Below are 14146 nucleotides of genomic sequence, written 5' to 3'. Positions count from 1 at the left end.
AATTAAATTATCTTGTTTCATGCTAAGCCAAGGCGGGAGGTTTTAGTTTACTAGTATAATTTACCATGTATTATGACTAGCTTTTGTACGAAAAGGACAGAATCCATCAGCAGCTATGCCTAGTCTTATTTTTCGCATTTCTGAAGAAAAATCGGGATAATTTTCATCTATTGTCTTCCAAGCTTCGGCGTCAGCAGGATGCCTCAATTTCCCATCTCTTATCCGTTATGTTGCATGCCATGTCATGAGCTTCGAGTATTCTTTGCACATGAATAGCCTCTGCAACCTCGATTTTAAAGGGAAGTATCTCATCACATTTGCTGGAACCTTACTGATCAACTTGGTCGGATCATTAATAGCAGTTGGGCCTTTTTTTTCTTGTAAAATCCACCTCGAAACCCCACAAGTATCACAAACTTGTTTATCTTCATTTTTGGCCAAGTATAACATGCAACTATTTGGACATGCATGTATTTTCTTATAATCAAGACCTAGGTCTTTGATTATATTTTTCGCAGCGTTGAAGGATAATAGCACATTGGCTTCTGGAAAGGCATCTTTTATTAATACTATTAAATCCCCGAAGGCGGACTCGGTAATCCCATGAACACACTTTAGGTGATAAAGTCTGATCATAAAACTAAGTCGAGAAAATTTTGTGCAGCCTGGATATAGCGGTTGCGTTCCCTCTTCGACAAAGTGATAAAACTTTCTAGCCTATGGATTTGGTCCTTGTTCGACATTCTGAAACCTCATGCCCGTACAATCAAACATCGCTCCTAAATTATCTTCGAAACTGGTCCCCGTTTCACAATCCTTAAAATTCGTAGATTTTTTTACTTTGGCTTGTGAAATCTTACAAATCCGCTGGACATGTAAGAAAGAAGGCCCTCTGCAAATTAGATGATCGTAAATTACATCTTGACGACGCCACATACGATCATTACAATCTTTGCAGGGGCACTTCATTTCATCACCTTTGGAAAAAAACGGAAATACATTTTCCACAAACAATTCCATCCCCTTTTTATACTCTCTACTGGATCTTGGAAGTCCTATCCAGTTATTCAGATCATTATCAGGTTCCATTTCTAAAACCTAGGCCCTTTCCAAGATAGCACCTATAAAGCCGAATCAATTAAATATATACATCATACCGATATTCATAGTAAAATAGCAATACAAACATAACAAAAAATTTATATATACAATATTTAACATTATATTCCTCTTCTTCATGATACATGACATATATATAAACATTATTAAATATTATTAAAATAGAAATATATAAACATTATTTAAATACACTTATACCACTATATATCCCTAATCATTTACACTACATTTTCAATTTAATTCAATAAATACTTTTACTGGTTAAAATATAAGTTTTAAGGTTAGAATTGTTATTTAATTTTCTGATTTAGTTAGCAATGTAATTCTCTACACAAAATATATATAATAAAGTATAGCTATTGCTCGTAATAAAAAACAGAAAAGTAGACCAGGGCCATTAGATGACCTGTTCTATCTCAAATCGTACAAAATATAAATAATCGAATTTAGTCTATCTCAAATCGTACAACACACCTATAAGGGTAGACCAGGGCCATTAGATGATCTGGTCTATCTCAAATCGTACAAAATACATATAATCGAATTTAGTCTATCTCAAATCGTACAACACATCTATAAGGGTAGACCAGGGCCATTAGATGACCTGGTCTATCTCAAATCGTACAAAATATATATAATCGAATTTAGTCTATCTCAAATCGTACCCTTTGGTAAATCCGACTACCAGGACACCATGTCATCACCTTAACAATACTAATATACGTAATTACCGAGTCTGGACCTGACTAAACTGCAACAGCTTTAGTGATAGTGCGGAACTAGCCATATACCTGGTTTAATATACGTAATAACCTAAGCCATGAATAAACATATTTCCACAACTTATAACTCTCATTATTACTAATCAGTTCACAAAAAGCGTGAGATAGTGCGAAACTAGCAAAAGGATGTATAAACATAACAACTTTCTCACATCAAAATAAGAAGCACATTTTACAATATTCTAATTTACCTCATCAGTAGGAGGAATATCAAACAAAACATAGTTATTTGAATTGACATCGAATCGCATTACATTAACATTTTTGACACTTTCATCGAACAATCAAAAAATACCAAAACATACTAAATATCAATTTAATAACAAATAAAAAAATAAATCAAGTAAACATATAAATCAGTTATGACAAGAAAAATAAACAATACACACATGCATACGACTAAAGACCCAAGTGAATATCAAAACCCAAGTATAAGTACATACCTTACTGAAAGTTGGGTTTTGGCCCTAAATCTCATAGATGGGGAAGAAATGGCTAGAAAACTCACGCGCGTGGGGAAATGGCCTTTTTTCTCACGCAAAAACGCATAAAAAATATGCGTTGCACCTGTACATGCGAAACGCTTTATTTTTTTGCGTTATATATTTTTTTTCTTTTATTAAATTAAATTTGAAAAATTATAATGCAAACATATATATGGTCAAGGGTTATACTCAATTTAAAATTATGTTGAAAAGTCTAAAACGCAAAATAAAAAAAACGTTAAGGGTTAAAAGCATTTGATAATAATTTTTAATACGCAAATTATGTAATATAAAACTGAAATGCAAGTTAAATGTTTGTTATACCTTAAACGCAAATAAAATTACGTTTCTGTTCTCGGTCTAAAGAGAAACGCAAAACAATATTGCGTTCCAATTGCTAAACACATGTAAAAAAGCCGTTGAACTTGTAACGCATTTTTATGTTGCGTTATGCACATATATACTTACAGTCGCTGCTGCTTCTGTAACTTTGTAACAAACTCTTATTTGTTGAAAACAGTCTCAAAAAAATGTTTCTCTACATCCCCAATTCTATAATGTGATATATATGTTTACAAATCACTTCATAATCAATTCAATTTGTCTTCAATCTTTTATTAGGATTTTATTGATGGCATCCGATTCAACAAATTCTGTACTTGGATGGATCTACATTGATGGTAATATCTTAAAAACTCAATTAGATGGTTTTGTTTATGATAAGCCGGTTGTAAAGCATGTCAAACTTAATTCTAGTATGAAATTTAATGATTTATGTGATGTTTTGTTCTCAAAATTGAAAATTGATAGAGATAGATATGGTTTGAAGTTGAAATATAGATGTAAAAATCCGGATGATGTGAAATTTGGCATCGTACTAATTGAAGATGATGATTATGTAGATTTGTTATTTGGTGTAGTGATTTCAAAGGGAAGTCCTTTGTTTGTGAAACTTTATGTAGAAAAGTTTTCAATTGCTATGGAAACTCATTTGAATCTAAGTACACATGTTAGCGTTGATTTTGAAAGGGTAGGAGAATCGGGTTGTAGTAGGAATTTGGAGATTGAAAGTGGGGGGTCAAGCAAAAAATCTTCATTTATATCTAGTAGTTCAAAAATATTGATCTCTCTTAAAGATTCTATTCTTAAAAGTAGTGATGATGCGTCAACACCTATGGAATTGAGGAAGGGTACAATATATCGTTCGAAAGACTGTTGATGCGTGTGGTAAATAAAATTCATATACAAAATCATCAAGGGATTAAAACCACAAGATCGGATCCCTTGAATTGGCATATTTGTTGTAAAATGGTGGAAAGTGGTTGTAAATGGAAGTTAAAAGCAAGGAAACGGAGTGTGCATGATCATTTTCAAATAATGGAGATTTCAGGTCCACACACTTGTATGAACCCATCTATCACACAAGACCATTCCAATTTGAAATCTTCGGATATTGCCGAAGCAATTAGGGCACAAATAATAGCCAATCAAAACATCAAGGAGAAAGTGCTTCTAGCTACGGCCGAAAACTTGTTTGGGTATCATCCAAATAGGAAGAAAATAAGAAATGCAAAGAAATTAGTCATGGAAGATATGCATGATTCTTGGGAAGGATCTTATAGTGACCTTCCATATTTGATGGAAATGCTCCAATCTTTTAACGTTGGTACAAAAGTTGATTGGGTATTTAAAGAAGATAAGATGGGAGAGGTACTTTCTTTTCAACTTATATATTGTTTTGTTGTGCATTGTAGTATAATTTAGATATAATTTAGAGATTGATGAAACCTAAACTTTTAAAAACAACTAGATATAATTTAGAGATTGGTTCTTAGGTTTTAGGGCCTAACGGCCCTAAAACCTAGATTACATTAGGGTTTAGAGTTTAGGTTTTAGGGCCTTAAGGCCCTAAAACCAAAACCCTAAACCCTAAACCATTGTGCAATATAATATAGTCTTATAAACAATTTCTAAAACCCAATTAGGGAATTGGTGAACCCTAAACTTTTAAAAATAATTAGATATAATTTAGAAATTGGTTCCTAGGTTTTAGGGACTAACGGCCCTAAAACCTATATTACATTAGGGTTTAGAGTTTAGGTTTCCCTAAAACCAAAACCCTAAACCCTAAACCATTGTGCAATATAATATAGTCTTATAAACAATTTCTAAAACCTAATTAGGGAATTGGTGAACCCTAAACTTTTAAATATTGTTAAAATATGAATGAATATTAAAAATTGTGTCTTATATGACAGGTAATGACATTCAAGAGATTGTTCTGGGCTTTTAAGCAATGCATTGATGGATTTGAGCATTGCATTCCAGTCATTTTGATTGATGGGACTCATCTATATGGCCCATATCCTGGAGTACTCTTGACTGCCACAGCTGTAGACGGCTTTAGTCATATTTTTCCATTGGCTTTTTCTATTGTCGAGTCCGAGAACGTGTCTAGCTGGGGGTGGTTTATGGATAGTTTGAGGAGGTATATGACAGGTAGGAGGCATGGGATTACTGTCATCTCTGACAGACACGCCTGGATTATGGTAGCTATGCAACAAACTGGATGGTGTGAGCCACTTGATTATCATCGGTTAGATATCAGGCACCTTGCTTTAAACTTCTGTAATGCACATAAGAAAAAAGGATTGAAGAAAAATTTGGTAACATTGGCTTCTCAAGTTCAACCTAAAAAATTTGATTTGTTATGGGAACAATTAGTGATGGCGGAACCAAGAGAAATGGAATGGTTTGAAAACAAGCCTTTAGAAAAGTGGACATTAGCACATGATGGAGGTAAAAGGTTTGGAATCATGACAACAAATCACGTCGAAAGTTGGAACAATGTAATACTTGAAGTACAAAAACTTCTTATCACTTCTTCAGTTAGGGCATTGTTTGGAAAATTAGTTGATTACTTTGATGCGAGGCATGCGGAGATCGCAACACAATCTCTCAATGGTCAAGTTTTTACTGTAATAACCCCAATTTTTGGAATTTTTGAAACCCTTATGAATAGTGTTTTGCTGATTATGCTGAATAAGAAAACTTTTCATGCCACACTATGTAGGGGTTCTGTTATGGATATTCTGAGATTTTATTAGTACTCTATGTGGTATATAAGTGTATGTAAAGATCGTCAGAATCCAATTCCGAACACTTTAATTTTTCCCGGAAATCCACTAGATACGGAAAGAATTGAGTATAAGGTAACAGGATAAAAAGGATTTAAATTAAAGGATTATAAGAGAGGATCATAAAAGGATTATAATGTATTGAGAAAGGTTAAGGAAACCCAAGTAATAAGATCCCGGGTATGATCCCTCAAACGATAAACGAAAATGAAAGTTAAGCGAACCGTATAACAGATCAGTGGTCATTAGGCAAGCAATTAAGAGTTAATCAAGGAGGTTAAGGATGATGATATCATCAAACCAACAAGAAGAGGACAAGTGTGGAGGGTGACATCACATGATGACCAAAGCATGACATAAGGGAAAGAAGTGTGGTTGATTTATAACCACACAATTTTTCATGGTTAAAAATGATTAAAACAAAACAAAAGTCAACCAACCAAGGCAAATCAAAACAAATCACAAAAAACACAAAAGCTCTTCCCTTTTCTTCATCAAGCTCTCGGCCAAAATAAACACAGCAACTTCAAACTGCCATATCTCCTTCAATACTCACTCAAATATTGTGTTATATAGCTCGTTGGAAAGGTATTGAGATTGCCTACAACTCTTGTTCACAAGTCTCGTCCAAATAAGCATGGTAACACCCTCATTTTTACAGTTCTTTCAATCGGACTTTTAGAAACTTTAAAGCCTAACTTTGTGTTCTTGATTTCTTTGGAAAGATCAAGCTTGTAGGAGGCTCCATAAGGCTTCCTAGTAACTTTCCACCCTCCAAGAAAGGTATAAATCTTCACACCCTTTAGTAATAAGTTTGAATGTTGAAGTTTGGAGATGGTTTGGATGGATGAGTAGTAATTTGAATGATAAGCATGATTCGAGCTTAATTGTTAAGTAGTTTAGTTGAATTTGGAGATGTTATAATATATGATTGAATTGAGATCCTTGAGCTTATTATGACTGAAATCAGTATCATTTATGTGTATCCTGAGTTGTTATTGATTGGTAGTTGGATTGATATGATTTGGAATGGTAAAAATTTGGGAAATCGCGTAAACATAGCCGTCGTAATGTCCAAATTACTTTAGACTATTTTTGCTCTTAACATCAGGACCCGAGAACTCCCTGTTAGGTTTTGACCATTGCCATGATTAGATAGTTCATGTTACGAGCTTCGTTTTGATATGTGGTTCGTTTGAATCCGATATACGGTTTAGGAGAAACGACCGTATTAAGTAACGACGTTTCGCGACCGAACCATTACCCCTCGCCTTACTTTGAAACCTTGGTTAAGGACCTTAAATGACTAATTGGGGTAATAAACAATTATTTAAAGTGGATTAGGCAGTTGGTAAGGTACTCGCGAAAGAATCTCCTTGAAACCCTTAATGGTTAATTTATTAAAAATGGTGGAGCCGAGGGTACTCGAGCGACTTAAGTAAATCGTTAAGCGCGAAAGCGAACGTTAGGACTCTAAATGGTTAAAGTCTAGTTTCTTAAGCGACCGGGGTTTAATTCCGACTTATGTTGTTGTTCATAGGTTATCGGACCCACTCTAAGTTTAAGTCTATCCGGGAGCACTCAGGCAAGTTTTCTACCCGTATAACTATTGTTGTGATGTATATGTGTATATGCATGATCTTGTGATAAATGCATATTTGTTATTAGCAAATTCTTGCGATATATTGTAGCATGTGATATGGTATATATGCATGCCTGTTTCTTATTCTTGATTTATATATCTGTTGGTTCAAATGCTTATTAGTTGCATAATACCTATGTTAGAGATAAGCAGTAGTGGCGTTTACCCTTAGTATAGGGGACCCAAAGGTGAACATTTTTCTAAACCGGGAGTCGATATTCCCGAGTATAATATATATATATATATATATATATATATATATATATATATATAGATATAGATATAGTTTTCAAAACTATTAATCGAATAAGTTTTATTCGATAACTTTATTAATGAATATTATTTGGAATATTCATTCGAGGACTTATGACTCCGCTTATTTTATTTAATGAATATTATTTGGAATATTCATTCGAGGACTTATGACTCCGCTTATTTTATTTAATGAATATTATTTGGAATATTCATTCGAGGACTTATGACTCCGCTTATTTTATTTAATGAATATTATTTTGAATATTCATTCGAGGACTTATGACTCCGCTTATTTTATTTAATGAATATTATTTGGAATATTCATTCGAGGACTTATGACTCCGCTTATTTACTAAATAATATTCTTTATTTTATTAAAGAATAATGTTTCGATAATCAAACTTATTTTTTCGATTATTCAAATAAAGATCATACTTTCGTATAAGTATATCTTTGGTTATTAATATTCATTTCAAGTATGAGTTTTAAAACTTCTACTTCAATTATTTTTATAAAGATTATTCTTTATGGGAATAATATTTAAATAATAATATTCAGATATTTTCTAATATATTGGGACTGATTTATTTTATTAAATCAGCATTACTCCAAACATTCTTAAAAATGTTTTCGAGTCTTCAAAATGATTTTTAAAAGTTAGGGCGGATCCCAAAACTCATTTTCAAATTTAAGATCTTCCTTTCGAAGGGGATTTAAATGCTCGCTCAAAACCTGGGGGATCCAGCTCTGTGGTGTATTTTACATTCGCAACGTGGTTGCTGTTTTGAGAAAACAATTTGATTACTTGCCCAACGTTTGGGAAGTAAGTCCATCTAATTGAGTCGGTATAAGCGACAGGCCGGGATACGGTCTATCAAAGTGTAAGTGGCTGGGTGGCAGTCCATCAACGCGTAAGAGGCCGGGTGGCGGTCCAGCACAAGGTACTTATGTGGCCAGGGTGATGACCGGTGGGGGATTCATCCATCTACTAGTAGAAAAGGTTACTTATTGGTATCTTTGCCTGATCAGCAAGATATCAGGTTTATGCCAATGTTTTCTCCTTTCCAAATTCATTGGATATTGCAACTCTGTTTATAATTTTCATAACAGAGGTTTTCAAGGAGTGTATGAAATATATATATATATAGGTGTGTATATATATATCAGGACTTAATGAAGTATCTCGTAACTTCATTATTTATAATGATATTTCAAAGATTGAATCTATTCAAGTCTTATCTTGTAGTCTCATCAGTGTGATGAACTTTTGAAACTAATTATAACTTGAACGGTGGTAGTTCAAGTAGTATTCGGAAAAGATATAAGTATATTGGAGTATCTTATAACTTCATCTTTTAAACTTATATCTAGTTAATGATTATCTTATGCATGACAAAGATTTTCAGAAAAACGTTGAGACAAGGTTGGATATATGAGATCACCTTGCAACGATATTTTTATACAGTTATAAACTGGAACTCTGTGTATATTATACATGTCAAAGGATTTCAAAGATTGTGAAAAGTATATATGTACATATACTGAATATTTTGCGACTTGGTCGCGTTAAGATATCAGCTTGGTTCATTTCTTCTTGACCAAGACTTTCATGAGTACTATGAGAATGCTCATATATTGTTAATTATTATACACATTATTTTGGTGGGCTTGTTGCTCACCCTTGCTTTCTTCTTTCATCACACAACAACAGATAGAAAAGATGAACAGGACCAAGCTCCCAATTCGCGAGCGAATAGGAAACGTTCCGCAGTTTCCTATAGGCGTTGATGTCGCTGTAGCTGAGGTAGGAACTACCAATAGGCTAGGATTTCAACTTTTGATGTACCAGACTTATGTATCTTTATTAAATGTAATAATGGAAAAGAAATGTAAATCTATTCAGAAACCCTTTTAAGGTGTAATGGCATAGAATTTTGGAATAAAATGACTCGTGTTATTTTTGGATATCCATCTCTGAGACTATAACTTGTGGTGTGTGTGTTTATTGTGGGGTCACAGTACAGAGTAGTTGATTGTTTATTAAGATTGGGTGTTATTAAGGGAAATGGAACTCGTGACGACCCGAATCCCCGACCCCGGATTTGGGGGTGTTACATTTACTAAGTTTGCAAACATGAAGTTAAAATGAGCAATATCACGTGCTAGTGGGCATCATGTAAAGTTGTTTGATAGGGACACGTGGTTATTTCAAGTAACTACAAAAAAGGACGGACTAAAAGGAGGAAAAAATCATACCATTCGCATACACGAGCAAACTTGTACATGTGGAAAGTGGCAAAATTATCGTATTTCGTGCTCCCATGTCATTGCTTGTTGCGCACATGTCAAGATGTCTCATGATACCCTTGTTGGTGATTGATATAAGTTGGAAAATATTTCAAAGATTTATAACGGTGTGTTCGAACCAATACCACATAAAGGAGATCCACGTTGGCCAACAGAAATTAATTTTCCAAAGGTCGTTCATGATGAGGATGAACAAAAGAAGAAGGGGAGAAGAAAGTCAACTAGGTTTAGAAATGAAATGGATTTTCAAGAGCCCGCAGAAAGAAAGCCAACTCGGCTCCTTAAAATTTTCATTCAATTTAATATTAATATTAAGAATTAAAACTTTGTAATTTGATATTATTTAAATTTTATTTATCTAGATTTGAAAACATTTATTTACATATTAAAATTCGGTACTTAAATTTGCAATATCTAAACTCCAAAGTTTATTTTTTATGTCTGCATGTTTCATACACATTGACTAACACTTTCTATACACTCACTATCAAATTTTATATTTTCAGTTTTTTGTAAACTAACTTGTTTAAGTTACACAAGGGATGTGTAATCTTATTTTGTTGACATTCTGATGTTAAGTAAATACAAAAAGCTGACTGGAAAGCCTAGAAACGCATATTCTTAAAACGTTTAGTACATGAAGACGCATCTTTAGTTTGCGTTGTAAGTAAAACGCAAATTTAAATTACGTGTTCCTTTCATAAAATGCAAAGCTTATATGCGTTTGCAGCATATTTTGATTTCACCTGCACTGATTTTTAGCCTTTACCAGTAAACATCAAAACACACACAGTTCAAATAATATACATTAAATAAAATAACACAATTCTGGAAATCAGTTGCAGAATAAAACTTAACCATAATTCTAATTCAGTAACATTCAAATTACATAAATGTTTAAACAAAACACAATCAAAATCAAAAGACATGCAATTGAAGAATACAAAATATTTATTTATGTTTTGCACATTTTAGCCAATCAGTACCACATTTGGTACTTTTTTTACCCTCTTTGACCGACATGGCTGGTAAGTAAGCATCAGCAACTGGATTTTCATTTGGATGTGCATAATTGACTACATTACCCCCAAAATCAATATCATCTTCTCCTAGAGTTGTTGGCACAACTAAATCCACAAACGTATTATCAACTCCTCGACGCCTAACACACCGAACCCCTCCACGACCTCCTCCATGGCCACCACATTTAGCACGTCGACCAGTAACCTTCCTCGCCATTTTTTCTTTATCCCGATGTTCTTCCTGTGGTAGTTCCTCAAAAAAACCATGAACTGAATGCTGTTGAACAGCATGCCATCCGAGAGAAGCTAGTTCACTAACCACTGGTAGTACAGTCTCTGAACGTCTTGTAATAGATTTAAATAACTCACCCTGAAATAGAAACAATATAAACAATACAAACAATTTACAGTCAAAAAATTGTGACTGTAATTTATGATATTCGTAGTTACTGATATTATTGATCCACTGCTTGATCCCCACGGGTCTGTAGATGCTACATATGGGTTCTGCATGACATCGTCAAATACTAATAAACATAATTTAAAAAGTGACATTCAAGTATATACTTACAACATATACATGAAATGCACCCATCCGAGAATGAAATCTTTGAGTTCTCAGCATATACCAATCATAATATTCAGAAACTTCACTCTGACCGACAATAATATCTGATTCGCAAACATAATTCATTTGAGAATTCCAAAGAGTGATAGATGGTTGATGCTTCTGAACCCAATTAACCGATACTTTTCCTTGCAATGTAATCTTGTGGAGCTGACTCATATCTTCAGGGTGATCCGGAATATTCTGAAACATCCCAAATTGCTTCATGACACAGTTAGGCAGATGATGCTCAACAATAAAGATACATATCAGTGGGCCACAGTAACGCCATATAGCCTGACCCCTCAAGCAGCCCGCTGGTAGTGAATCCAAGACATCTTGAGTGTAAGGCTGCCACTTAAAGTGTGAAGGACCTATATCATCCAAAATAACTCGATACACAGGAAGAGTACGTCCATTCTTCTCTGAAAATGAATGATGAACCAACCACCTATATAAAATATAAAAAAAATTAAATAATTAGACACAAATAGACGCAACATGCCCATATATATTCGAAGCAGATGTGATGTTAATATAATGGACTATATGAATTGTTAACATGAACCAGACTATGTAAATTGTTATTTTGAAGCATGAAGCAGTTTATACAAACTATAAAGCCAAACGGGACTATTACAAAAATACAAGTAATAAAAATTATAGTTATAAATTAACCTCACTCCGTGCGGGCCTGCAAGCTGTCCAGCCCAGACTCCTCATCAACTAATGAAATTTCAGTACGTATTGGAGCCATAGTCAGCAACCTCTCCCAAGCCCATAATTGTAGTAATATTAAACATCCAGCAACCTCATCTGTATCCAATATGCAACTTTTGCACAGCTCCCCAAGCGTACTTGCCACAAGAATGATGATCACGAAGATATGGAATCCACATAGAATGTACAAGACCACCCGAATGATCTGTAAATATAGATCCCGCGATAAGTTGTAACATATAAGATCTCGTATACTGAATCAAGTCTTCATCAGTGGCATTGTCATCTAGGGCTGAGCAAAACCGAACCGAAAACAAAAAATCGAACCGTGCTAATTCGGTTCGGTCCTGATTTTTCAGAAATTTCGGTTTATTCGGTCCGGACCGAATAGACTGAAATAAAATTCGGTTCGGTCCGGTTCTTTTAAAAAATATTTCGGTCCGGACCGAATAGACCGAAAAGACCAAATTATAAATACTATAATTTTATTTTATATACATTTTACATATATCTTAAAGTTATAATCATAATTTTTAATTTGTAATTATATTTCTACACACTTATTACTCTATATATCACCTTCACTACAAGAAAAAAGTCCATAGACATCGCTTTTTGGCCGATGTCTATACTGTTTCCCAACCGATGTTGATGTCGGTGATGTCTATTCTAGACATCGGTGAATACCCGATGTCTATACTCGATTAGACATCGATTTTAGTTAAAAAACAGATGTCTATGTGTTGATTATTTACATAAAATGCTATAAGTAAATTATTTAATAACTAAATTACACCTAATTAAACATGTTAAACATATCATGAGCTATGTTTTTTGTCACAAAAACATCGATTTTAGTGAAAAATACTGATGTCTATGTGATGATTTTTTACAAAAAATGCTATAACAAAATTATTTAATAACTAAATTACACCTATTAAAATATATTAAACATATATTGAGCTATGTTTTTCGTCACAAAAACATCGATAATTTTGACAGAGGTGATGTAAAATGACATATTAAACATCTCTTTCTTTAATGAAAGGTGATGTCTAATTTAGCGTATAGACATCAGTGTTTTCTAAAATGAAGTGATGTCTATGTATCATTTAGACTTGAACATGTTAGTCTTTAACATCAGTTGTTTGTCTGAAACTGATGTACATTGTATTTTTTGACATCAGTTTTGTTTGGTTAAAAGTGATGTTTATAATGTTACTTGACATCAGTTTAATCTTAAACAAAGTGATTTCTATATTTCATTTAAACTTGAACTTGGATTTCTTTGACATCAGTTTTTTACCTTAAAGTGATGTACATTATCTTTTTTGACATCAGCTTTTCTTAATTGAAAGTGATGTGTAAGAAGTTTATAGACCAAATTGTGTAAAGTTTTACATCACTAATTGTGTAATTGTTGTCTGAGAACGTCAACCAAAATAGTAAAACATATGATCTGAAATCTAAACTATTACATTCTCCAGAAACCAACTAAAGACATTCAGTCTAATAAAAATTGTTGAGTATGACAACACAACTGATACAAGCAACTATGTACAACCAATTCCTTTTAGCAATAATAACTACTATAAGCAGTTTAGAATAATGAAATTTTGAATTACCCCTATGGAATCACTCATTGATTTCATTGAACATGTAGAAGCATGCAAAAGCAGAACAGGGTCGCACTGCAACTTTTTCAAGGAGCAGAGGATCTAGGAGGTGGTTGTGGGCTTTTGGATGATGAACGACATACATTGAGCTTGCCTAATGTTATCAAAAGCCAGGCACCAGATGTAAGCACTAGGATATGCCTTCTTGCATTCCGCGATTTCATGGAGGACTTGAGATGCGTCCGTGCAACCAAACATGGGAAGCTTCCACATTGTCCAGTACCTCCCATCGTAGTAGTTAGGAATTCTGCTATTCTCGCGATAAACATACCCCAGCTGTAGACAAAAATGTTCGGAACAAGAGATCAGTATTTCAACCCCTGCTTAACAAAAAACTTCAGACCACAGAGTATTGCTTCAAGCCATTGATTTATATAATGATTTTGTGCATGCA

At 33.7% G+C, this 14146-nt stretch overlaps 1 protein-coding gene across 1 annotated transcript; it reads left to right on the top strand.

Moving 5' to 3' along the window:
• The first annotated feature begins 3694 nt into the window (after positions 1 to 3694).
• On the top strand, positions 3695 to 10502 carry LOC141717298 (uncharacterized). Its single transcript, XM_074519415.1, has 3 exons — positions 3695 to 4096; positions 4645 to 5364; positions 10458 to 10502. The coding sequence occupies exons 1-3, from the start codon at positions 3695 to 3697 to the stop codon at positions 10500 to 10502; spliced, it is 1167 nt and encodes a 388-aa protein (XP_074375516.1).
• Positions 10503 to 14146: the final 3644 nt, after the last annotated feature.

The sequence above is a fragment of the Apium graveolens genome, chromosome 1, assembly GCF_009905375.1.
Source record: "Apium graveolens cultivar Ventura chromosome 1, ASM990537v1, whole genome shotgun sequence".
In the NCBI taxonomy this organism is placed as follows: domain Eukaryota; kingdom Viridiplantae; phylum Streptophyta; class Magnoliopsida; order Apiales; family Apiaceae; genus Apium; species Apium graveolens.
The sequence above is the reverse complement of the archived record's forward strand: the minus strand, read 5'-3'. Positions and strand labels throughout refer to the sequence as shown.

What these genes read in the sequence shown, in the direction of transcription:
- LOC141717298 (XM_074519415.1), top strand. Translation starts at nt 3,695, where the DNA reads ATGGTGGAAAGTGGTTGTAAATGGAAGTTAAAAGCAAGGAAACGGAGT. An exon ending in AAGAAGATAAGATGGGAGAG is followed by an intron (nt 4,097 to 4,644) that starts GTACTTTCTTTT and finishes CTTATATGACAG; the next exon opens with GTAATGACATTCAAGAGATT. An exon ending in TCAATGGTCAAGTTTTTACT is followed by an intron (nt 5,365 to 10,457) that starts GTAATAACCCCA and finishes ATGCGTTTGCAG; the next exon opens with CATATTTTGATTTCACCTGC.